We start from the raw sequence: 26,942 nt of genomic DNA, 5'->3' as shown, positions 1-26,942 counted from the left end.
ACCCGAGAAGGCCTTGCCAGTCACCCCACCTCCCATTCCAGAACACATGGTCATTCTGTTTGGAAACAAGGCTGTGTAAATGGCTGAGGTGCAGGCTGGGGCAACAGTTCTTGTGTTTTCCTGGGTGGAGACAGCCTAGCCCTGACCACCGTTCATGAAAGATCAGGTACCACTGACAAGTCAGAGAGGATGGACGTCTGCTTGAGCCTGAGCTCTGAGGTGAGCTCTAGGGCAGGTGCTAGGCCTGGAGCTTCATGGAGCACTGTTCTAGCTCTTCTTCATAGACCTACTTTTGCCCTTAAGGAGAGGTCATGTACATGTTGCTTTCAGAATCCCTCATACCACCAGGCGTGGTGGCGCACACCTTTAATCCCAGCACTCGGGAGGCAGAGGCAGGTGGATCGCTGTGAGTTCGAGGCCAGTGTGGTCTACAAAGTGAGTCCAGGACAGCCAAGGCTAACATGGAGAGAGCCTGTCTCGAAAAACAAAACAAAACACATAATGCCTCACACCAATCACCTTCCTTTGGAGATCTTTTTCTTTAAGTAGTGGCTCACACATGTAATCCTAGCTCCTGGGAAGCTGAACCAAAATTGCTGTTAGTTCAAGGCCAGCCCAGTCTATGTAAGAGTTCAAGGACAACTAGAGCTACTTAGACCTTGCCTCAAAACAAAAACAAGCCTGGCTGTGGTGGCGCAAGCCTTTGATCCCAGCACTCGGGAGGCAGAGGCAGGCAGATTTCTGTTGGGTTCCAGACCAGCCTGGTCTACAGATCTCCTTCAAGGACAGCCAAGGCTATAGAGAGACCCTGACTGGGCGGGGGAAAAAAAGCAAAACAAAAAGAATATAACTGGCAAAGGGCCTGGAAGTAGATTATTAAAGAGGGCTCAAAACAAGAGAAAAGACGGTCAAAAATTGGAGGGTTTTTTTTTCTGTTTATTTGTTTTTCGAGATAGGGTCTCTCTGTGTAGCCTTGGCTGTCTTAGACTTGCTCTTTAGACCAGGCTGGCTTCGAACTCAGTGATCCACCTGCCTCTGCCTCTCAAGTGCTGGGCTTAAAGGCGTTCGCCACCACGCCCAGCTTATAGCTCAGCAGTTAATCACACTGGCTGCTCTTGCAGAGGACCCAGGTTCTGTCCCCGGCGCCCACAAGGTGGCTCACAAGCACCTGTAACTCCAGTCTCAGAGAATCTTGGGCAGCTTCTGGGCCCAGTGGGCTCCAGACACACAAGCAGCACACAAACACACACATACACACACACACACTGAATAAATATCAGCAACACCCTGACACACCAAGCCATGAGTAATGAGTGTGGAACACACATGTTGCTAAGTGAAAATGCAAAATGGTGCATACTGGAAAACAGTATGGCAGATTTAAATACAGTGTATGAGTGTTTGCCGGCACTCATGTATGAATACCTTGTGCTTTGCATGCCTAGTCATCATGGAGGCCAGAAGAGGTGCACCAAATCCCAGGACCCGGAGCTACGGGTGATCATGAGCCACACGCGGGTGGCTGGGAATTGAATAAAGGTCCTCTGGGAAAAGCAGCCAGTGCTCTCAACATTCAGCATATCTGTCACAAAAGACCCAGCACCCCCATTCCTAAGTATCTGTGTAAGAAAAATAAAGAGGCCATGTTCACACAGAAAAAGCAAGCTAATTTACAACTAGCTGGAAACCCGAAGATGACTAAACGCACTGCGGTACTTCCATTTACAGCAATGGGACATTACACAGTACTAAAAACAGCAAACCGAAGGCAAACAAAAGGAACAACTTGGATAACTACCAAAGGTATTACAGCAAGTTAGAGAAGCCAGACCCAAAAGGCTATACAACTGTATGGTTTGGTCTGCATGACTTTCTTGAAAAGGCAAAGTCACCAGACAAGAGACCGGATTGGTGATGCTAAGATACAAACGTGGGGGGGGGGGGGGTGACTAGAAATGAAGAAATATATGGGGAGCTGGAACTGCCCTGTACTTAGTTGTGATGTGCAACAGCACACATTTTTCAAAACCTATAAACAGAACATCATAAAGAGAGTGTTTTGTTGTATGTAAATTTATTTATTTATTTTTTTGTTTGTTTGTTTGGTTGGTTTTTTTCGAGACACGGTCTCTCTGTGTTGGCCTTGGCTGTCCTGGACTTGCTTTATAGACAGACCAGGCTGGCCTCAAACTCACAGCGATCTGCCTGTCTCTGCCTCCCAAGTGCTGGGATTAAATTTAAAGCAAGCCTGTACACCGGCATAGTTCCCAGGCCTGGCAAATTGTCCCTTGAGATCCACCTGCCAGGGGCCTGGAGATTGTCCCATCACCTCAGAGCTGTCATATCTCACATCCAGCCACAGGCGATGTCCCCCGTCTGAAATCAGCTTCACTAAGCAGAACCAAACAGGGGCCCCGGGCCCGGCCTGCCTGAACTCCCCAGGCCACTCCATGGTTGGATTTTTCCAAGCATATCACCAGCCCCTCTTTTAAAATTCCAACCTGTCAACATCTATAAGTCATTTCTTTGACAAACACTCACACAGTGCTTAGGAGGAGCCCATCAAGGACCAGTGCGCTCCAAATATTAACTCCTTTAATCTTCATGTCAACCGTATGCAAGTGCTGTTGACTTTTTTCTTCCTTCCTTTGGCTGAGCTAGGGTCTCAGGCAGTTTTGGGTGTCTTGAACTCTGAGGCTGTCCTGACTCAGTCTCTGGAATGCTGGGGTTACAGGTCTAAGGCACTGAATATGGGTTTCTATGAGCAGCCTTGGCTGTCCTGGACTCACTTTGTAGACCAGGCTGGTCTCGAACTCACAGAGATCCACCTTGCCTCTGTCTCCCAAGTGCTGGGATTAAACGCTAGGCTACCACACCTGGCTATGGGTACATGGTGTGCTTCGTGCCTGCAGAGGTCAGAAGAGGACATTGGATCCCCTGGAGCTGGAGTTACAGACGGTGTGAGCTGCCCAACTGACATGGGGACTGGGAACTTAAGCAGAAGTAAACACTTTTTCCAGCTACACCACCTCTCCAGCCAATGGTTGTTTTGTTTATTGATTCTAAGACAAGGTGTCACTGTAGTGATCTTGGCCAGCCTGGAGCTACATACAGAAATACATCAGCCTCTACCTCACAGAGATCTATGTGCCTCTCTGCCCCTTGGGTATTGGGATTAAAGGTGTGCACCACCATACCTTTACAAAAATTACATTTTATTTTGTTTTATTTGTTTGCTGGGGGAGAGCCTCCACACGTGCCACTGCAGGAGTGTGGAGGCCAAAGAACAACTTTTGGGAGTTGGGTGTCTATCATGTGGGTCCCAGGGATTGAACCCACGTTGTCAGTCTTGGCAACAAGCACCTTTACCTGTGTGGCGTCACCTTGCCTGGCCAAACCCAAGCTTCTTGGGTGCTGGGCAAGCATTCCACTGGCTCCCTATCCCAGCCCTTGACATTTTTTTCTTTTTTAAAGAAACCATTTTATTAGATAAAAATCATATACTCATTAAAAATAAATCAAACCAAAAAATAAAAAATAAATCAAACCACTAAAGAATTATCACCATACAAAAATGAAAAGAAAATGTAACAAAAGTAACAAACTAGTAAAAATTAGTAAAATTATGAAATCTGTTAATGTTACTGGTAATTTGTTTACAGAAATACATAGGTGTATGGATTCTGTATGTTCACAATTATACCTCACACATAATTCTAGACCCTGTTTTTTTTTTTAATTTTATTATGTTTCTTTTTTAACATATATATTTAAATTATTACACATGGGTAAAATAAACTACATACAGCAGGAAGAACCATGAGACAATCAGGAATTATATAAATGTTACATTCATAGTGGTTTGGCTATTTGTAATTGGCAAACTTGAAGAAACATCCTTTTCTTGTTGGGTCTAAATTTCTGAATGGAGATTAATATCTATTGTATCTCATCTCTATTAACTTAAAACATCTATCTTGATCTAAAAACATCTTAACCCCTAACCTATTAAGTTTAATTGACAGACTAAACTATCTGGTCTTCAAACACAGAGACTTGAGAAGGGATAACATTTAAATACTTGAGTGAATCCGGGAGTTCAGGTTAGCAGCTTCCAAAATGAAAAATGATTAATATAGTTTACTGCCTGAACAGTCACCCAACACTCTCTATAACATTGGAGAGTCATCTTCAGCCTTCTGGCCCAATATCTCTGACAGACATATTTGTGAGGCAGGAACTATTGAGGACTTGCTTACCCTGTCTTGGCAGAGTTTGGCCATTGACTCTGCCTGCATCTAAACTTGCCCAATTTTAGGCAGAGGACATTTTGCCCAGTGGCTTGTTTGCCACATTTGAAACCAACTCCATAAGGAGGTTTTTTTGAGCAGAGAATCAACTTTAATTTCTCTGTACATCCTGCACACCTCATACCATCACAGTGTTAGAACAGTATAATGCTTGTGAGAAATTATGTTTTCAGAGCAAAAGAACTGGACACTGACCCTGGATCAGACGTGACAGGATTCATTCCTCTCAGCAAGCTGGATGCTGTTATCCTGCACCCTCCATGATCCAGCCCCAGGTGCCTCAGTTGCTGTTACCCAACAGAACAGGACAGCATTGTAGAAAGCTTCTGATCCCAATTGGTCCAGCAGTTCAGGCTGTCCCACACAGGACTCCTATTAAGCCTGGAACTTCACAACTTCTGGCAAATAGACCACAAAATGCTATCCCCTGTCTTACTTAACCATTTTTCCCAATTTTTTGGTGGGGGGTGGGGGGTGGGGGGACTTCAAAGGAATTATTCACCCTAAATCAACCTGAAGAAACCTTAAGAGAATGATGTCCCATTTCCTCTAAGGGGGGGGGGGGGGATTAGATAGTTTTCTGTTTACTCTCTTGGTCTATAGATGCTTATTTTCAATGGGAGTTGGTTATAAGTATTATTGGTCTTTTACAGAGAGGAAAGTAGGTTTGACTCAGGGACATATCTCTTTTCCTTTATCTTTCTCTTGTAGGTAAGGAGATAAGAGCTGAAAAAAAAAGGCAGGGGTATCTAGAAATACGGAGGGAGGTAGATTATTGAATCTACTCCTCAACTCATGGCCGCAATTGTTACTCACAAATAAGGTTACTTTTTTAATTCAATGGTATTGAATTTTGCATATCAGTGCAAATCATGCTCATGTCAAAAGCTAGTCTAATTTTTTCCACAAGAATATACACTCTAGGTCTAATAGATAGATATGATTCTATAGATATGAGGAAAAATAGTTAAATAAGGTCTTCAAGAACCTCAGAGACCTGCAGAAGATGGCATTTAAAGATGTTTTTATTATTCTAAAGTTTCTTTGTCAACAAGACAAGTTAACTCCTGGCAACACCCAGCCTGCCTCAAAGAAGACGAGCCCTTGACATGTTTAATGCAGAGTCTTACTATATAGCCTAAGCTGCCGTCACATTTACAATCAATCTTCCTGCCTCAGACTCAAGATGGGACCAGAGCCTTGAGCACAGTAAGCAAATGTTTTACCTGTGAGTCATTTGGCAGACTTATTTAGCTCTTACTTCTGTTGGGTAGCACTCTGTTGGTCATCCAGACTGCTACTCCATTCTGAGGTCACCCTCTCTACACCTTAGCTTCTAGGCAGGGCCAAAGTGTGGCTTGAATCTAACACAAGGATGGGGGGAGGGGAGGCTGACAGCAACCACCATATCCTCCTGTTCTCGTGGTCAACCAGCCTAGACACTCTCCCCACCTATCCTCACCTCCAGTGTGGGAAGTAGCTCTACCTCCCTCTAGCAGGAATGCCAGGTGGGAAGTCTCCTCTAACGTCTCTACTGGGACCTCCCAAGCTAACACATGAAAACCCAAGGTCCAGTACCACAGAAGGGCTAAAACACAGGTACCAGGTCATCCTGTCCCAGTTCCCACACAGGGAAGAGGGTATAGCGACACAACATCCCTAAGAGTCTAGAACGGGGCTCCAGGGGTGGAGGGATGGAGTGCTTGGCTCTGCATCTGGACGTAACCTCAGACCAGACGGGCCTCCTCTGCTGTGGCTGTGAAGAGAGGCTGCCTGCCTTCATCAGTGGAGAATGTCAGCTTCCAATCCCTCCACCTGCCTCAGTTAGGACATTCAAACACTGGGCAGGCATGAGGGCAAATGCCTGGCAACCCATCCAGCACCCCAGAGGCAGAGAAGCGGGGGATCTGAAGTTCTAATAATGGGTTCGAGGCCAGCCTGCGCTCCTTAGTGAGACTTTGACTCAGAACGAGAAAACAGGGCCTGGAGTGATGGCCCAGCCATTAAGAGCACTGGCTGTTCATCCAAAGGACACAGAGATCCGGGTTGGATTCCCAGCACCCACGTGGCAGTTCACAACCATCTGTAGCTCTAGTCCCAGGGGACCAAACACCTTCTTCTGGCCTTTGAGGGCATTGTACATACATGATACACAGACACACAAGCAAAAAAACCACACATACACACAATAAAATTTTTTAGAAATTGAAAGAGAAACACAAAACCCCTACCTTCCTCCATGACCATTCCTGCTCAGCATCACCATTGCCCTCCGACCTCCAATGAAACACAAATTCACACACACAGAAAGGGACCAAGAAAGCCAGGCATGGTGGTACGCGCCATTAATCCCAGCAGAGGCGGGCAGATCTCTGAGTTCAAGGCCAGGCTGGTCTACAAAACGAGTCCAGGACAGCCAAGACTACACAGAGAGATCCTGTCTCCAAAAAAAAAAAAACAAGGGAGAGAGAGAAAGAGGGAGGGAGAGAGAAAAGAAGAAGAAGAAGAAAAAGAAGAAGAAGAAGAAGAAGAAGTTGTTCATCTGCCACAAGCCAGTAAATTAAGTGTAACTGGTGGGAACCCAGGGGGTATAAAAAATATTGTGCAGAGATTTGATGACCAGACCCTGATGCCTAGCACGGGTTATGACAACAAACAGCACATGCTGCTCAGCAACTTCTGGAAGTTCCCGGTCCACAAAGCCAGGGAACTGATGTGCCAAAAAGCGCCCTGTATGGAGACAGGTGCTGAGGTAGTTCACGATGTGTTTCCAAGAGCCACAAAGCCACCATGGAAACAGCAGCGGGAATGGCCCTCATTCAGCAGTGCCAATGCCAGACGACACAAGAGAAGAAAACAAATAAAGCCACAAAACTCACACACACACACACACACACACACACACACACACACACACACACACACATACACACACACACACACATGGGGGGGGCGGAGAAAGAGATATGTGGTTTTCCTTTTTTCTTTTAGTGGTCCTAGGAATAAAATCCAGGGCCCTCTCATGCTATCTAGGCAAACACTCTATTACTGGGTGACATGAGGTAGCACACAATTCCCAATAGACGATTTCCCCACCTTTAAATAGCAGATATAGCTCTTAATATGGTTAGAGTGCCTTAGAGCTCAGTAGAGGCCTCGTAATTCCACTGCCTGTTTTTTGGGGTTTTTTTTGTTTGTTTGTTTGTTTGTTTTTTGAGACAGAGTTTCTCTGTGTAGCCTTGGCTGTCCTGGACTCGCTTTGTAGACCAGGCTGGCCTCGAACTCACAGCGAACTGCCTGCCTCTGCCTCCCAAGTGCTGGGATTAAAGGCGTGCGCCACCACGCCCGGCTCCTCCGCTGCCTGACTATTTCCATGTTTTTCCTTTCAATTTCCTTCTTATTTTCCAGGCTTTTTACTATTCGTCTATATTAACTTTAACAATAAATGCATAATGTAAACCCATTTGCAGAAGTCTCTCACCTTCTTATCTCAATAATCAAAAGAACAGTGTGTGACCCTGTCCAAAACAACAAAAGAGTAGGGCATAGTGGTTTTCACAGCAGCCTAGCACTTAGATGACAGAGGAGGAGGGGAGATAAGGAATTTAAGTTAATCCATAGCTTGAGGCTAAGGTCAGCCTGGGCTACCTATGCCTCTGTCTCAAAAACAAAACAAAAAACAAAAAAACAAAAAACAAACAAACAAACAAGGAAAAAGAGTTGGGGATGTGCCTTACTTGGCAGAATGCTTTCCTGGCACACACAAAGCTGTGCGTTGTACCCTCCAGCACCATCTAATCAGGTGTGGAGGCACATGCCTGTAACAAGAGGGAGAGAAGTAGGGGCCTGCAGGAGTTAACAGTTCAAGGTGCTTGTCAGCTACACAATGAATGTGATGCCAGCTTGAAATACTTGCCTCAGAAAACAATACAACAGAATTTGAAAGGGCCGGGGACGTGGTTTAGCAGGAGAGTGCTTGCCAAGTCCCACAGCTCAATCTCCAGCACTGGAGGATCCTGTCTTCCAGGCAAATAAAAATTACAAGTCTCCGGGCAGTGGTGACGCACGCCTTTATTCTCAGCACCTGAGAGGCAGAAGCAGGTGGATCTTGTGAGTTTGAGGCCAGCTTGGTCTACAGAGTAAGTGCCAGGACAGCCAGGACTACACAGAGAAGCCCTCTCAAAAGACAAAACAACAACAACAACCAAAAAATTATGTCTTATTTTTTGCTTAATCTCCAACCTCCTTGAGCATTCTAGTCAGTTAACATGATACAGACCTGGTTCTACAAGCCAGTTCTTCCTTACTCTCCTCAATGCCCACAGGGCTGACAGAATAAAGCTAGATACAGCTATAGGGTCCACCACAAGAGAGCTCCCTGGTGGGAAATAGAGGGGTGAACTCTTCGCTGCTTGCCCAGGATAGTCCTTCAGCCAGACACACCCCACACACCAGTCACTTCTCCTGTTCCCCAGAAAAACCTTACTGAAGAGTTACAGCGTTGCTCAGTGGTAGACTTTGCCTAGCTCGCACAAGCCCGGAGTTCCGGTGCTGGCACCACAAACAGAGAGAGAGATGACACGGAGCAAAACCAAGCCAGAAGAGTAGCTACCTCAAACCCCATCATTCCATAAAGATGTCATAGAAAACGCTGGCACCGAAGGCTGGTGTCGGAGCACTAGCCTAGCATACATGAGATCCTGGGGTCCGGGATCAGCGTGGTAAACAAACAAGCCAACACGGAGACTAAAACTTGATGTAAAACTGAGCAACGGGTAAAGCCGAAGCCGAAGCCGAAGCCGAGTACCCTGCCATTTCCAGGATCCTTATCTTGTCCCTTGGAGAAATAAATCAAGCTAACATGTGTTTTCTCTTGTATCCCGGCAACGGGACCTAAAGCTGCTCTTCCGAACCCCAAAAGCAGACCTGTGTGAGAATCTGGTAACCTGAAGTCACACCAAGAAACTCCACCACCTGACTGACTCTTGACTTCTCCCAAAGTAAAGTGCACTTTAGCACTAACACATCGTCTGTCAACCTGCCCTCTCACAGATGGTGGCAAGATAAGCGGCCAATCTTCTCCAACATTCCACCAGCAGCCTCAGGCTGCCTGTCTCTGACCGTGGCTGAAGAAATCTCTTCAGACTTGTCCAAGTGACCCTAGACTGCCGTCTTCCTACCCAGAGCTCTGCCCAACATCACCTCCCATCAACTACGACTCTGGGGCTCAATGCCAAGGTGGAGGGCAGCCAGAAAGAAACAACACCAGTCTTTCATCCTGGCCAAGGCAACTCGTGAAGCCATCCTAGGGGCTCCCAGGGAAGGGAAAGGCACGGTTCTGGCCCCGTGAGGAGGCTGCCAGACACAAGATCTTTGCTGGTGAGATACAGAACAGGGAGCCCAGCCAAATAATGGGTCCTCCTGCTCGGATTTCATTGAGTCAACAGCCCCCCTTAGGCAGAAGAACCCCACCCCAGGGCCCACCCTATGTGTCATCCGCCCCTCCCCAGTGCCCTCTGCACTGGCCCTAACACTCAACCGGATATGCAATCCCAACCCCCAGGAGGGTCACCCTGGCCTGAGCACAGTTCCCATTTCCTGCCCCTGGTGACTCGTCTGAAGTCTATTGTTCCCACTGAGTTTGGGTCAAAGGAAGCTGGGTCCCCACCCATGGGGGGCCAGCCTGCCCACCCTGGCTGAGGAGCTACCTCACACCAGGGAGCTGACCCATCCTCCTACCTTTCTGGAAGCTGGCCTGGTATTACAAGCAAACAGATGGGCACAGATCTGGGCCTGAAGTTCTGGTGGGAAATTTCCCACACAGATCCTGTCCCACCAGCCGAGAGCCTCAGGATCAAACCACACAAAGGTGTGATTTGGCCCTTTCCAACATACAACCTTAAAGACAGCACAGAGAGGGAAAACTGCCATTTCAGAAAGGGGTCAGGGCCACGCAGGGGATGGAGACTCCTAAGTCAGCTAGCCTACCCTACCCCAGCCTCCACCTGGGCCCCTGAGCTGGTGACAACCCCCCCCCCGCCCCCCCGCCCTCAGGGTGCTGGGGAGCAGCTGTTCAGCTCCAATTTCAGAGCTTTAAACAGAGCTGTTGTTCCCCCTTCTGCCAACAAAGGGGTCAAGGGGGCAAAGAGGTAAAGCCACTCTCAGGAGACCTGAATTTCCAACTGCCACCAGACTAGCCTCACCTACAGGAAGGGTGAGGTCCAAAGTCAGGGGCCCTGTGTCTTCTACCTCCCCTGAGAAGGAGGAGACACAAGTTTGGCAACGGGTATTGCTTTGTGACAGTCACCAGCACAGGACTGTAGACTGGAGGCCAAAGGAACCTGTGACATTTGCATCCCGGGAGATGCAAAAGATAGAGCTGGGGGTTTAGGCTCAAACCTGAGGCTCTGGTTCATCCCTAGAATGAAGAAGCGAAATGACAGAGTGGATGGATGGATGGATAGATAGATAAATAGATAGATAGATAGATAGATAAGATCCATAGACAGATAAGATAGATAGATAAGATAGATGATTCATACATACATACATACATACATGTGTACAAGCATACATACGTATATACATCCCCCTACCTGGTAAAGTAATAGCTAGACCCTTAGAGAAAGGAGAGTAGATTCAAAAGCTCTCCCAAGGTCCCCCCCAGAGTGACACGCTTATGCCCTACCTTGAAGTAGTTAACTATATTTTCGGCTGGGATGCAGACGAAAATGCCTGTCTGCAACCATCTATTTGTATCACACAACGTTTGACAAGTCAGACTGTTACAGTCTGCACACCCGTTAGATGAAAATGGGGGTGGGTGGGGGGCCCAGGGGGCGAGGGCAGATACTGGGCTCTACAAAACGGAGGACAGAATTCAAAGCGAAGAGCTTGGGTTCCAGCCCCAACTCTGCCTCAGAGAGCTTGTGTACTTCTGAACATTGTATGGTCCCTCTCGAGGTCTCAGTTTCCCCCACGAAAGGGATGGACATTGACAGAGGATCCAACAGGGCCCAGCAAATTCTCCCTGTGGGCAAGGCAAAAATGGAGGAATCGAGAATACTGGAGCCAGAGAATAAGATAAGAACTGTGTTGCCTGGTGGCAAAGGAAGGCCTCCCCATGGCCCGAGACCCACAGCCAATGCCCAATTCCTGCTGGCAAAATAAACATGAGGAACAAAGTGAGGTTTCCCAAAGGGTGTTCAGAGAAGCAAGCGGTCCAAATCCTTTACCCTTGCCTGCTGCCTGCTGCCTGCTGCAAGACCCAGGAGTCAATCCTCAGCATGTAAGGGGAAAGGGGTTCTTGGCAAAGCAAACTTAGTAAAACATAGGACACACCCTCTCCTAGAGCCCTGGCATATGCTAGCAGGTGCTTTGCAAGCACTGAGTTTTCAGAGCAAGCTTTCTGCACAGGTATTAGTTCCTGAGTCCCATCTGCCGCCCCACCCCCACTCCCAATGTTACTCATCAAGAAACTGAGCCCAAAGCCGGGCATGGTGGCACACGCCTTTAATCTCAGCACTTGAGAGGCAGAGGCAGGTGGATCGCTGTGAGTTCAAGGCCAGCCTGGTCTACAAAGCGAGTCCAGGACAGTTAAGAATACACAAAGAAACCCTGTCTCGGAAAACCAAAAAAAGAAGAAGAAGAAGAAGAAGAAGAAGAAGAAGAAGAAGAAGAAGAAGAAGAAGAAGAAGAAACTGAGCCCAAAAGGCTTAAAAATACTGAGCACCGCCAGGCGGTGGTGGCACACACCTTTAATCCCAGCACTCAAGAGGCAAAGGCCAGGCTGGTCTACAAAGTGAGTCCAGGACAGCCAAGGCTACGCAGAGAAACCCTGTCTTGAAAAACCAAAAATGTCGCTGGACGTGGTGGCGCACGCCTTTAATCCCAGCACTCGGGAAGCAGAGGCAGGCAGATCGCTGTGAGTTCGAGGCCAGCCTGGTCTACAAAGTGAGTCCAGGACAGCCAAGGCTACACAGAGAAACCCTGTCTCGAAAAAACAAATGTGTTCCCTGGGGGGGCAGGGCTGGTGGCACATGCCTTTAATCCCAGCACTCAGGAGGCAGAGGCAGGTGGATCACTGAGAGTTCAAAGACAGCCTGGTCTACAAAGCAAGTCCTGGACAGCCACACAGAGAAACCCTGTCTCCAAAAAACCAAAGTAACAAAAACAACAAAACAAACAAACAAACAAACAAAAAAGATTTGTGCCCGAACCCAGGCGTGGTGGTATACGCCTTTAATCCCAGCAGAGGCAGGCAGATTGATATGAGGCCAGCCTGGTCTACAAAGAGAGTTACAGGACAGCCAGGGCTATTACACAGAGAAACCCTGTCTCGAGGCGGGGAAATTATATGCCCAGGTCTGTCTGACCCATGCCTGTGCAATTTCTATCCCAGGAAAGCTGCTTTTGTAGATCACTGGTAGACAGGACCAGAGCAGTTAGGAATATAAGGCATGTCCCAGCTGACTATTCTCCATCGGCAAGATAAAAGGAAAGATAAACACAAGAGCCCCACTCCTGACACAGTTTTCTGTTCCTTCCTTCCGAGAAACCCTAGACGTCATCTTTGCCTCATGTTAATGAGGGAGAACCCTGATTGCCAAGTCTGTCTGTGACTCTCACACCACTCTCCTGGCACTCTCCTGGACCCAGCTAACAAGTCCAAGGCAGCCCTCCCCTTCCTCACTTTGGAGTGGTCCAGGCACTCTGCAAGCCCGGGCAGAGGCAGAAGATCACTCCATTCCGAACCCAGCCTGGGTTATAGAGAAAGACCCTGCCTACTAAAGAGTGAGAGATCCGGCCCCATCCTCCTTGGTGCATCAAGGAGGGGTGCAAGCCCTGAGAAGTAGTTTGGACTGGTAAACACTGACACTGTTCTCAAGGCCACCTTAGAAAGGCCATCAACTGCCCAACATCCAACATAGTTAACTGAGCCTGGTGACTCAGGTCTGTAATCCTGGCGCTTAAAAGGGAGATTGAGTGGATTGCTGTGAGTTCAAGGCCAGCTTGGTTTCTGTTGTTGTTGTTTGTTGGTTGGCTGGTTGGTTGGTTGGTTGGTTTTGTTTTGTTTTTTTGAGTAACACAGGGTTACTCTGTGTTATCTTGGCTACTCGCTTGTAGACCAGGCTGGTCTTGAACTCATAGTGATCAGCCTGCCTCTGCCTCCCAGATCCTGGTATTAAAGGCGTGTACCACCACACTGGGCCAGCTTAGTCTTTTGAGTCTGTCTCCAAAAATAAAAGAATTTATTTATTTGTTTGTTTTTGAGGCAGGAAGATGAAAGCCAGCTTCTGCTAAGGGAGTAGTACCAGGCCAGTCTAGACTAGAGAAGACTTCTGTCTCCAAAGAAAGCCTAACCACCTCTTTTTCTCTTAAGGGGTCCACTCCATAAACACTTCCAACAACCCACCCTATCCCCTAAGAGCAAAGATCTCTCAGCTTTGCCTAGCCCTCCGGCAGATCTCTAAACCATTTCGCCAGAACAGGATCTACTTTCCCTCAGAACGACAGCTGCCTGGAAGGGGGCAAGTGTAGGCAGCTTCCTGCCAGCTCTGCCCAACCCAGCAGGGATGAAAAGGGGTGGAGGGGGGGGGACCACCTCCAACTACTACTGTCAAATTCTCCCTGCACACAAAGAACTTGGAGGCACTGTCCCTCTACTCTGGTTCTGCAGGAAGAAGTCAGAGCCAGAACCAACACCCTCAGAGCGAGGACAATCTTGGAGAAGGGTATCGCACACCCACTCCGACACTCCTGGTTTCAGACAGCATAACCCTCTTCAAGTAGCAATGTACTCACTGTCACGTTCAGCACAGATACACCTACTCAAAGCAAGGTGAGTCACAGTGCACCGATATCTCTCCCTCAGGTACACCCTAAACTTAAAAGATGCTGGCGCAGTAAAACCTCACTTGAACTCACCCACAGAATGGGACTTTGGGTGTATCTGGAGCCCCCTGACACGTGTGTGTGCGCCGCGGCGCGCCCCTGGGGTGCCTTCCAAGGTATAGTGCCTTGGAGTTTAGGACCTCTCCTTTATCACTTCTCACAGCGGGGAGCAACCGCGTCTCAAACTCCGGGAACCTCTGTAAAAGGTCCAAGCAACACACCTCCTCCCTCTGGGGCTCTCTTCTCCGGGCCGGCCGATAAGTAGAAAAGGGCCTGGCTGAGGCTCTTAAGTGTCCAGTTTCTAACACTTGAGCCAGGCGACTCTGCTCTGCCCAGCCCATGGACTCCACCGCCCTCACGTGCCCCGCTGATCCCCCTAGTGCAGCCGGGACCACGCGGGACGCGAATGTCGTCCGAACTCTGCAGCCTTACCGGTCCCAAGGTTCGGGAGGCGGGGTGGAAGCGCTCGCCTGGCTGCAGCAGGTCCGCGCGGGGCGCCAAGTCTTCCAGCCGCGGCGACGGCAGCGGGGCCGGAGCGCGTAGCTGCGGCGGTCCCCACCCCCGGGGCTGGAGTTTGCAGAGGAGCCCGGCAGGAATGCGCGGAATGGGCGCTGGAATGAGACGCGCGCAGCTGGGGAGGGAGCGGAGGGAGTGGCGCTGCCACCCGCACCTCGGGGTGGAGACCAGACGGGAGAGGGGCTGGGCTGCGCGGCGGGGCGGAGCCCCGGGGACCGCGGGTGGCCACGGGACCCGCCACGGCTGAGACACCTAGGGACCCCGCGGACTCCTCGGCGCCTGCAGCCGCTCGCGCCCACACGCCTTGACACTGTTCTACCGATTTCCTCCTCTTATCCAGTTCCCCACACACCCCGGTGGCGCTGAGTCCTAGCTGTCCCCACCACCTCCAGCTGAAAACCATCCCGGGGTGGGGCGCGCCTCGCTGAGCTACTGGAAGGACGCTGACCCGAGCAGGAAGGGCTGTTCCCTTCCCCGAGGCTGCTACGGAGGACACTCGCTCCCGGAGCAGGAAGCAGGAACTCCCGGCTCTGCTCCCAGATCCGCCACCGCTTTCCCTCTCCAACCCTCCCCAACGTCGGCCCTTTCAGTTCTTTCCGGGTCTGCAGAACTGTCACTTTTCAGAGAACAGGGAAAAAAGGGGAGACCTGTCATGGGCTCGCTTGTAGCTCAGTGAATAGGAGTTAATAGATCCTGTTAATAGGTGGACCCACCGGATGCTGGGAGAATACTAAGGAAGGATATAGGGCCCCAGCAGGTTCACAGAAAGCTGGAACTTGGCTGGTGACTCAGGGTACAGGGCAACGTCTCTATGAAGTTAGAAGTCTGGGTTTTAAGGAAACGTGCCAAATCAACAGGAAAAACACAGGCTGGGGTCTTTAGAACAATTTCGCTTAAAGCGAAAGTTACTATGTAGCTCCACCATCCATCCACCGTGCCTCTTTGAGAAAGTTAAAACTAAAGAAAAGACTTGGCTATTTCCCCAAAAAACAGACAGTCTCTGGAATATTATCTTTTAAATCTTATTGCTGTGTCTCTACCAGTCTGATCTCCTTGGTCAAACAGAAACTTTCCGATTCAGTAAACTGCCAGATTTATCTTATTTTTGTCCAACACTACCGACACAAGATGAAGGTATACATAATAAACGAGGGGGAGGGTAGCGTGGGAGATGTTGAAAAGAAAGTATTATAATGCCCGGAGTGGTACCCAAGAGATGTGATCTAACGAGTCTGCGGAAATGCCAGCATCACGGGACTAAGTAGGCAGCCTTACAGAGTGAAGACTTTGAAGGAAGCAACCCTCACTTGGATATATAAATTATGGTATGCTTATTAAACCGTGAGTCATATCAAAGCTTGGTCACGTCCCATTTACATGAAAAGAGCAACACAAGGCTGTCTATCTGTGAGCGTGAAGTACAAACTGTCCCGCCACTTAATTCAACAGTCCTTTGTTGAGCATTTGTTGACTCTGGCACCAAACTAAGTGCAGAAACAGGCCCCTGCCTTCAAGAAGTTCACCATCCACCATTGAAGCAAGACAGTAAGTCAGCAACGCAAAATCCACATGAATTCAAGAACAAAAACAAAGAAATTCAAGGCATGGGGGTGACTTTTCTCAGTGCGATGTATACTCCTGGCCCTGTGTTCACTAGGTACGTCCTGTACTATGTGCCGGTGCTGGCGCTGGTGCCGGTGCTGTGGCCCCAGCCTTAATTTGTTTTGCTGCTTGAGACTGGTCTATTGAGTTACTCAGGCCAACCTTGGAGGCTTTGGCATGCCTTGAACTGGTGAGCTCCTCCTGCCTCTGCCTTGGGAGTAGCTGGGATTACAGTACAGGTCTTTGCCACCAGATCTCGAAGGGAACATCAGTTTGCCAGCTGGTGTTTCAGGATGGTTTGGTGTGAAAGAGCAAAACAACTAGTGGATGTGGTGGTGCACATCTGGAATCCTAGCCAGAGGGAGGGCGAAGCGGGAGTTTATAGAAAAGCAGGTACCAAAGAAAAGGAGAACTCCAGATTGTGAGGTTCATAAAAGCTGTGTGCAGATGGTGTGGCTGAGTAAAGACACTTACTCAGACGCAGGGTGTGTGACTTCCCTGGTGCTGGCATTAGACCCTCTGACAACAGTCTTGAATGTCATGTGGAGATTAAATACAAGGACGGAACCGAGGCTCAGAACCTGGAGAGAAAGGTAAATTCGCGTGTGAGCTTGTGCATAGAGACTGTCTTTGAAGCTGAGCGAGAAAACTAGTACAACTTGGACAGCTGGCCATTATCACAGCTGGAGTAAGACTGACCACTGTGGTGTGGTAGCCTGGTGGCAAGCTGCGCCCCCTCCAGAAAGATGAAGATCAAGGCCAGCCCAGCACTTTAATCCCAGCACTCCGGAGGATCACTGTGAGTTTGAGGCCAGCCTGGTCTACAAAGCGAGTCCAGTACAGCCAAGGCTACGCAGAGAAATCCCGTATCAGAAAAACCAAAAATAGGGGCTGGAGGGTTGGCTCAGAGGTTGAGAGCACTGACTGCACCTCAAGAGGTCCTGAGTTCAATTCCCAGCAACCAGATGGTGGCTCACAGCCATCTGTAGTGTGATCTGATGCCCTCTTCTGGCATGTGGGCAAAGCAATGTATACATAATAATAAATAAATCTTTTAAAAAAACAAAAAACAAAAATAAATACATAAATATTATTAACTAATTTGAGCAAGATGGAGTTAAGGTAATGTGGAGAGGGACTCTGGCCAGGACTTTGTGGGGTGCAGACAGAAGGACAGCCCTTCACAGACAGCAAAAGCACGTTTGATCCCTCTGTTTGTCTTTTAACTTCCTGGTTCGTACCCTTACAAGAGTCTAGAGAGTTCTAGAGAGTTCTGGGTCTTTGGAAGTTCCACTTTCTGAGCAGATGAGGACTATCTCAGGCCTTCTGCTAAAGAGAACTAATCAGACAGGCTGGTGGCTGGTAGCGTGTGTGTGTGTGTGTGTGTGTGTGTGTGTGTGTGTGTGTGTGTGTGTGTGTTCTCGTGCATGCACACAGGTCCCACTCAAGACCAGAGGATGTCAGATTCCCGTGGAGCTGGAGTTATAAGTAGTAGTGTGAGCTGCCTGCTGCGAGTCCTGGAAGCCAAATCCAGGTCTTCTACAAGAGCACCAAACAGAGCCAGGCTTTGTGGCGCACACCTTTAATCCCAGTACTTAGGGAGGCAGAGGCAGGTTGATCAATGTGAGTTCAAGGCCAGCCTGGTCAACAAATCAGGTCCAGGACAGCCAAGGCTACATAGAGAAATGAAAACCCAAAAAACAAAACAATAACCACTGAGCCATTTTTCCATCCCCCTGACAGTGACTTTACAGAGGTAGTCTGTCCTGCCCAGGTGTACTCAGAAAGCTTAAGGGGCAGGACCTTCATTCACTGCCCGTCAGGAATGGATAGGCACGTGGGACTGTTTCACAGCATCCAGCTGGGAGACACGGAACCCCTCCAATTGCATCACATGGCCCATGGCTTGCTCATTTCCTTGCACTCCAGACCGCTGCCGTACAATAAGTGGGTGGAAGCCAAAGGCAAGGTGGTTGTGGTCAGAGCTGGTTTTGATGTGGGGAGTGTATTTGTGTTGACCAGGCCCAAGTCAAACTTAAACCCATATTAATTGGTGTTACTATATGCTGTGTGGTATGTTTTTTTTTCCATTCCTGTAATAAGCTTTGTTTCTTTAACCCACATGGGTATAATCAAAATATTCATAGGATCTTTTATTGAACAAATTCAACAACCTGATAGAATTGGTCAAAGCTGCAAGTAACAGAGGGTTGTTTAAAGCTTATAGTGGTTTCCTCAGTGTTTTGTTTGTATGGTGCCGGGGATCAAACCCAGGGTCTCAGATAATACTCTAACGCCAAACTACAGTCCAGCTTCAGCACCAGGAAATCTTAAATAAACCAGACGTTTGTGAGTTTCTACATAGACTTGCTAGAAAGATGAAAGTAAGTAGGCAAAGAGCAAAAACTTCCCTCTTGGGGCTGGAGAGATGGCTTTGAGGTTAAGAACACTGACTGCTCTTCCAACAGTCCCGAGTTCAATTCCCAGCAACCACATGGTGGCTCAGGGCCCTCTATAAAGAGATCTGCTGCCCTCTTCTGGGCAGGCAGGCGCACATGCAGGCAAACACTGTATACATAATAAATAAATCTTAAAAAAAAAAAAAATTCCCTCTTCAAGCCAGTGTGGCCATACAGGAGGCAGAGGCTGGTGGATCGCTGGTCTACAAAGTGAGTCCAAGACAGCCAAGGCTACACAGAGAAACCCTGTCTTGAAGAAACAAAAACAACAAAAAAAACCCTTCTCTCTCCTATACACTTATATAAGCTTCCAGCAGGAGGCATGGCCCCGAGGGGTTTCTACCCATCTCAGATATCCAGATTAGAAGTAGATCATCCAGTCGAGGTGGAAGTGGTAGTGCCTGGTGCACAGCTAACTCAGGGGCTGAATTTTAATGTCCTTACATTAAGTAGCTACAGCTCCACCAGGTGATAGTCGGGGAGGGGAGGCGCACACCTTTAATCCTAGCACTTGGGAGGCAGAGGCAAGCTAATCTCTGAAATTCAAGGCCAGCCTGGCCTACAGAGTGAGTTCCAGGACAGCCAGAGCTATATAGTGAAAGCCTGTCTGGAAAAAAAAAAAAACAAGCAATAAATAAATAAATAAATAAATAAGTGCATATTACCACTTCAAGTTAAGAAAAAATCCTCACAGGTGTGCCCCATGTTTGAGTTTTAGTTAATTCCAGATGTAGTCAAGTTGACAATCAAGAACAGCTGCTACAACCAACTGAACCATCACTTTTGCCCCACGGTTTCTTTTTTGTTGTTTGTTTGTTTTCAAGACAGGGTTTCTCTGTGTAGCCTTTGTTGGTCTGGACCAGGCTGGCCTCCAACTCAGTGATCTGCCTGCCTCTGCCTCCCAAGTGCTGTCGTGTGCCACCACCCTCAGCTCCCTATGATTTCTTTTTGTGGCTCAGCAGACAGTCAGCTCACAACTATCTGTAATTCCAGCTCCAGGGAGATCTGACATTCTAGATCTCTCTCTCTCTCTCTCTCTCTCTCTCTCTCTCTCTCACACACACACACACACACACACACACACACACACACACACACACACACTAGAAAAGAGGTTATTTGTAGTTTAAAAATTTTAATAAACAAATCTTTTAAATTTTTATTTATTTATTTATTTATTTATTTATTTATTTAGGTTTTTCAAGACAGGGTTTCTTATGTAGCCTTGGCTGTCCTGAACTCCCTTTGTAGACCAGGCTGGCCTCGAACAGTGATCCGCCTGCTTTTGCCTCCCGAGTGCTGGGATTAAAGGCATGCGCCACCACCACCCGGCTAAAAATTATTTATTATGTATAATGTGCTCTGCCTGCATGTACTCCTGCATGCCAGAAGAGGGCACCAGATCACATTATAGATGGTTGTGAGCCACCATGTGGTTACTGGGAATTGAACTCAAAGCAAGTCTTTGGGAAATAGCACCATTTGAAAGTCCCACACTGTCCACAGCTGCTAAGTCTCAGCTTGTGAGGCTGCCACATTTGCCCAAGTGACTCAAACCATTTCTCAAGAACAAGGGCTGACGAGAGGGCTCGGGGGTAATGGTGCTTGCCACCCAACCTGAGGATACGAGTTCCAATCACCTCACTTGCCCTGGAGTAGTTTTATTATCTCATTCTCAAAATGGATGCATCTGGAAGTTTGTCTTGGTGATGAGGACTTGCCTAGCACACACAAAGCCCTGGGTTCTAACAATGCACACATACACACACACACACACACACACACACGTGAGGGTCACACTCGGCAGAGAGGATAGATCAGTGGTCTTGGATATGCCTACCTTGCTCAAGGCTTTGGATACCATCCCCAGAACTGAAAGTGAGTAAACAAAAATCAGTAAGCTCTGGGCAAACTACTGGGACCACACAGGTGCAAATGGTTGAATCGTATCCCTTTCCCTTGAATGGAGAGCTAACCTCCCATACCTCACAATGTGACCGTGTTTGGAGGTCAAATTCTTTAAAGAAGTGATTAACCACCAGGCCTAGTGACTCACAACTATAATCTCAGTACTCCAGAGACTGGATTGAGGCAGATGGATTGATGAGTTTGAGGTCCATCTTGGACTGCATAATGAAATCCAGGCCAGCCTGGACAATAGAGTGAGACCCTGTTTCAGAAAGAGAAACAGTGCAGGAGTCTGGAGAGATGGCACCGCAGATAAAAGCACTTGTTCTTGCAGAGGACCTAAACTGAGCTCCCAGCATGTTGGCTAGCAATCAAGTGTGACTGAGTTCCAGGAAGGAGGGCCAGATGCTCCTCTTCTGGCCTTTTTTGGCATTGCAGGCACATGGTGCACAGATATATATATATATATATATATATATATATATATATATATATATATATATATATATATATACAGGCAAACACTCATACACATTTTATTTGTGTTTTGTTCAAGACAGGGTTTCTCTGTGTGTCTGCAGCTGCCATGGAACTTACTCTGCAGACCAGGCTGGCCTCGAACTCAGAGATCCGTCTGCCTCTGCCTCCTGAGCACTGGGATTAAAGGCATGCACCTCCATTGCCCGGCAAGTGTAAAAATACTTTAATTGCACTTATTTATTGTGTACTCAGAGGCCAGAAGGCAACTTCCAGGAGTCACCTCCTCTCCTACCACCAATGGTGGCAGGCTCATCTCTTTATAGCTGGAAGCACTTTTAACCCACGAGTCATCTCACCAGCCCTGTTCTTGTCTCTAGAGATTTACCTTATTTCAGTGTAATGTGTCTATGTCTGTGTGAGCTTATGTCCATCTGTGTGGGACAGCTGTGTGGGGCAGGGGCATGCCCTCAAAGGCCAGAAGATGGCATCAGGTCTCCTGGAACTGGAGTTATAGGGATTTGTGACCCACACAGCATAGGTGCTAGGTTTTGATTTGAACTCTTGTCCTCAAGATGGATCAGCAAGTGACCTTAACCACTGAGCCATCTCTCCAGCCACCTCCTGACCCTTGCATTCTTTGAGACAGAGTTTAACCTATGTCAGGCTGGCTCTGCTCTCTAGGTTGTTAATGGTGACCCCTCATATAACTAAGATTGACCTTGAATTCTTTTTTTTTCTTTTCTTTCTTCTTCTTCTTCTTCTTCTTCTTCTTCTTCTTCTTCTTCTTCTTCTTCTTCTGTTTTTCGAGACAAGGTTTCTCTGTGTAGCCTTGGCTGCCCTAGACTCACCTTGTTGACCAGGCTGACCTCAAATTCAAGCGATCCGCCTGCATCTGCCTCTCAAGTGCTAGGATTAAAGGCGTGCGCCACCACACCCAGCCTGGTTTATGGATTCTGATTCTCCTACTTCTGCTTTCTGAGTTCTGAGACTACAGGCTTGCACTACCAGGCTCCTGGAACATATATGACTCCCTCAGCACCTTGAGGCTAAGAACTACAGATGTACAGAGAGAAACCACCTTCCCTGCCTCTCAAACTGCTGACAGCCTAGAGGAAGCAAGGCAGGTGACGTGCTCCGACTTCACACGGGAGATTCAGCAAGAAGACGGGCCAGCTTGAACCCAAAAGTCCACAGGTCTGTGGGTGGTGAACATCCAACCCAGGGGCTGAATTTTAATTGATTTGCATTTACACAGCCACAGTTCTGCCAGGTGGTGGTTGGTGCAGGCCTTTAATCCTAGCACTTGGGAGGCAGAGGCAGGCACATCTCTGTGAGTTCGAGGCCAGCCTGCTCTACAGAGCAAATTCCAGGACAGCTAAGGCTACACAGAGAAATCCTGCCTTGAGAAATCAGGAAGAAAGAAGCCATAGTTTACCATATCCAGGTCTAATTTTTTTTTTAATTTCAAAATAAGAGCTCCCTTTATAGTCCAAGTAGTAAACTCTTGAGAGCCTCTTGCCTCAGTCATTGTAACCTGCTTAACCTACTTAAACTCTATAGCCCTCTGTTGAGACCTACTTTAATTCCTACTGTAACTATGGCTCCTCTGTTAACGCCTGCTGTTGCTTTTAGCTTATCAGGCACCATTTTGCCTCCAAATCTCCATTTTGATCAGGTTTGATCAGCTTAAATAGAATCCCCCCTCCCAATGCCCCCTCACCAGAGACTGGTTTTCTCTGTGTATCCTTTGCTGTTCTGGACTCACTTTGTAGACCAGAGACTGGTTTTCTCTGTGTATCCTTTGCTGTTCTGGACTCACTTTGTAGACCAGGCTGGCCTCAAACTTACAGAGATCCACCTGCCTCTACATCCCTAGTGCTCGGATTAAAGGCGTGTGCCACCACACCCGGTCTTAAATTGCTTTTATCAGGGCATTTTTATTCCTGCAACAGAAAAAGTAACTAAGACACCCTATTAATTCCTATATACCTGGCTAATATAAGGATAATGTAAAATGCACCCAAAACAAAATCAGAAGTTTCACAATTTAAATTTTTTTCCCTTATATTTTATTTATTTTGTGCATGTAGCAGTCAGAGGACAGCTTTTGGGAACCAATCATGGAGATTGAACTCAGGTCATTAAGCTTGGCAGAAGTTACCCTCACCCGCCGAGCCATGTAGCCAGCCCTCAAGCTTAAAATCGCCTAATTCCTGGCTCTGTTTTGCCTGTCACCCTCATTTCCTCTTCAAAGCAACCTAGTCCCAAGCTACAAAATAGAACTGCTAGCTAGTTGGTCTAGCAATACTGGAAAGTCATAGGAAGGTCACAAAGTAGGTATGCACGGGCTGGAGAGATGGCTCAGAGGTTAAGAGCATTGTCTGTTTTTCCAAAGACCCTTGAGGTCAATTTTCAGCAACCACCTAGTGGCTCACAACCATCTACAATGAGATCTGGTGCCCTCTTCTGGCAGGCTGGCACACATGCAAACAGACTCTGTATGAACTGGGTGGGCATGGTGGCCCATGCCTTTAATCCCAGCACTCTTGGGGAGGCAGAGGCAGAGGCAGAGGCAGAGGCAGAGGCAGAGGCAGAGGCAGAGGCAGAGGCAGAGGCAGAGGCAGAGGCAGGCAGATCTCTGTGAGTTCAAGGCCAGCCTGGTCTACAAAGAGAGCCCAGGACAGCCAGGGCTCTGTTACACAGAGAAACCCTGTCTCGAAAAACTTTAAAAAAAAAAAGGGGGGGGGGCTGCAGAGGTAGCTCAAAGGTTAAGAGCATTGTCTGCTCTTTTAAAGGTCCTGAGTTCAATTCCCAGCACCCACATGGTGGCTCACAACCATCTATGATGATATCTGGTGCCCTCTTCTGGTGTGCAGGTGTACATGCAAGCAGAACACTGTATACATAACAAATAAATAAATAAATAAATAAATAAATAAAATCTTTAAAAAAAATAAAGTAGGTATGCAGCATTGCCCTGCCACTCCAGAATCCCCTTTATTTTGTTTTTGTTTTTTGTTTTTCGAGACATGGTCTCTCTGTGTAGCCTTGGCTGTCCTGGAGTCACTTTGTAGACCAGGCTGGCCTCGAACTCACAGAGATCCACCAGCCTCTGTCTCCCAAGTGCTGGGATTAAAGGCGTGTGCCACCACGCCTGGCCAAACTAGTCTTCTTGCCTGCCCATGGGCTGCTGCTGCTTTCCTGCTCAGGCCCATTGTGTGGGACAGCAGCATGAATAGACCTTGGCCTGAAGGACAGAAAGGTCAGACAGAGCTGGATACCACATCCTGGGTCATATACTTAAGAAATTGTGCATTAGAGTAGGGTGTGGTGGCTCAGGCCTTTAATCCCAGCACTCAGGAGGCAGAGGCAGGCAGGTTGCTGTGAGTTCGAGGCCAGCCTGGTCTACAAAAGTGAGCCCAGGATAGCCAGGACTGTTATACAGAGAGACTCTGACTCAAAAAAAACTAAAAAGAAAAGAAGAAAGAAAGAAATTGTGCACTAAGCTGGGTATGGTAGTACACACTTTAAAAACCCATTACTCAAGGCTGGGCACGGTGGAGCATGCTTTTAATCCCAGCACTTGGCAGGCAGAGGCAGGTGGATCTCTGTGAGTTTGAGGCCAGCCTGGTCTACAAAGCAGGTCTGGGACAGCCAAGACTACACAGCGACCCTGTCTCAAAAACAAAACAAAACAAAAAACAACAACAAAACCCATTACTCAAGAGGTAGAGGCAGGCATATCTTCATGTGTTGGGGCTAGCCTGGGCTTCATACTGAAACTCTGTCTCAAAGACAAAACAGCAAGGCTGTTTTGCTTGGAGGGTTGGTTACTTTGAGCAAAAGCAGAGACATGGGCACAAAGGGATGTAGGTAGGGGCAGGACTCACTTTGTCACCCAGCTTCATCCATGATAATTTTTTATGAGTATTCCCAGAAAACCATCTAAATATACTGTGAAATAGGATCTCTCTATGTACTCCTGTTTGTTCTGGAGCTCACTATATAGACCAGGCTAGCCTCAAACTCACAGAGATATGTTTGCCTCCAAGTGCTGAAATTAAAGTCATGTACCACCATGCCTGGCATAAATCAACTTGAAAGAAAAAAGGTGTATAAAGCCAGGTAGTGGTGGTACATACCTTTAATCCCAGCACTTGGGAGGCAGAGGCAGGCAGGCAGATCTCTGTGAGTTCATGGTCATCCTGGTCTACAGAGCAAACTCCAGAACAGCCAAGGCTACACAGAGAAACCCTGTCTTTTGGGGGCGGGTTGAGACAGGGTTTCTCTGTGTAGCCTTGACTGTCCTGGATTCGATTTTGTAGATCTAGACCAGGCTGGCCTTGAACTCACAGCAATATGCCTGCCTCTGCCTCCCAAATGCTGGGATTAAAGACATGTGCCACCACTGCCCGGCTGAGAAACCCTGTGTTGAAAAACAAAACAAAAAAGCTGTATGAATGTTTTGCCTTCATACACTGTTAATCCTCCAAATTTGAGAAGACTTCTGACCCAAATCATGGCCAAATTAACTAATAAAACAAGTACTTAAATAAACCAAGCTTTTTTATTCAGTGAACATGGGCTGCTTCCCCCTAAGGTAGGGTTTGAGATGTCACAAGGAAGACAAAGTTTTTATAGCTCAGGGGTAGTGGGGCTTCCAATTGGGGGATCTGGCAGGCAAAGTGGGCAGGGTTACAGGAGCAGAACAAAAGCATAACAATTTGGTCCTCGTGACCAAAGACCAAAGACATGGTTGCCAAATGGGTGTGACAAGGTAGTCATAACAACAGGCAGTTATGACAACCTTTTGAAACAAAGGAAGGGGGTGCAAAAATGGTTAAACAACTTTTTGAAACAAAGACGTGGTTGCTGTTTCCTGGGATGGAGGTACAGAACTATTTGTAGTTCAGGTCACAGGTGGGGCACAGCCTGTATGTTTCTAAGCATAGAAATGGAGGTTGAATCATAAACTGGAATACGCCTAGTCTGTCTTTAGTATAAGGTGGCTTTTATGCCTGACATGGAGGCAGGCTGGTTCACCCATATGCCTGTGAACCATGTGTGTTCCTGGTGCCTGCTGAGGTCAGAAGAGGTGTTGATACCTGGAACTGGAGTTACAGATGGCTGTGAGCTGCCACGTGAGTACGAGGGGCTGGGCTCCGCTCCTCTGGAAGAGCCCCAATTTCTCTTAGCTCTTGAGCCATCTCTCCAGGCCCTGAAATTTAAAGTATTTAGAACCAGGTGTGTAGTTTAGTATCGAGAGCTTGCCTATTAATAATTCCCCACACCAAAAAAGAAAAAAGACTTTTTTTTTTTAACTAGTGTTCTCATTTTGAGGGAAAAGGTACTCTGTAACACTAGGTGCTGTGAAGGTCACCCGGCTCTAAAGGAGTTGTAATGTGCATCATTGGCCACAAGGTGGCGCTAAATAACAACAAAGGCAAAGTTTGTTGTGCTGGAGTTTTGGTTTTGTCTAGCTGTGTAGACCAGATTGGCCTCAAAGGTCCCTCTTGCTGGCCTCAGCCACTGGAATTACAAGCATGTAATACCACTTTGCCCCTCAAGACTGAAGTTTAAAAAGAAGCAAAACCAACAGTAAACTTGTGATAAAGAGAGACCAGAAAGGGGCCGTTTGGTCTAAAGGAGCCAGAGTCTGGTAACAAGGTCTGACACGCCCCAGTGTTTCTTCTGTGGATCAAGAGGTCTCTGCACCCTGGCAGGCGATGGTGGCACAAGCTTTTAATCCCAGCACTTGGGAGGCAAAGGCAGG

General features: G+C 47.8%; 1 protein-coding gene across 1 annotated transcript in view; it reads right to left on the bottom strand.

The window, feature by feature from the left end:
• TEAD4 (TEA domain transcription factor 4) overlaps positions 1-15,123 on the bottom strand; it is a gene marked incomplete at its 5' end in the record, with an annotated part of 79,833 nt that extends 64,710 nt beyond the window's left edge. The window contains one exon of the mRNA XM_084765296.1: positions 14,637-15,123. Within this exon, the coding sequence (XP_084621422.1) occupies positions 14,637-15,123 (487 nt within the window). The remainder of the gene's footprint in view (positions 1-14,636) is intronic.
• Positions 15,124-26,942: the final 11,819 nt, after the last annotated feature.

This window comes from Acomys minous (assembly GCF_964271855.1).
Source record: "Acomys minous genome assembly, chromosome: 17".
Taxonomy (NCBI): Eukaryota; Metazoa; Chordata; class Mammalia; order Rodentia; family Muridae; genus Acomys; species Acomys minous.
The sequence above is the reverse complement of the archived record's forward strand: the minus strand, read 5'-3'. Positions and strand labels throughout refer to the sequence as shown.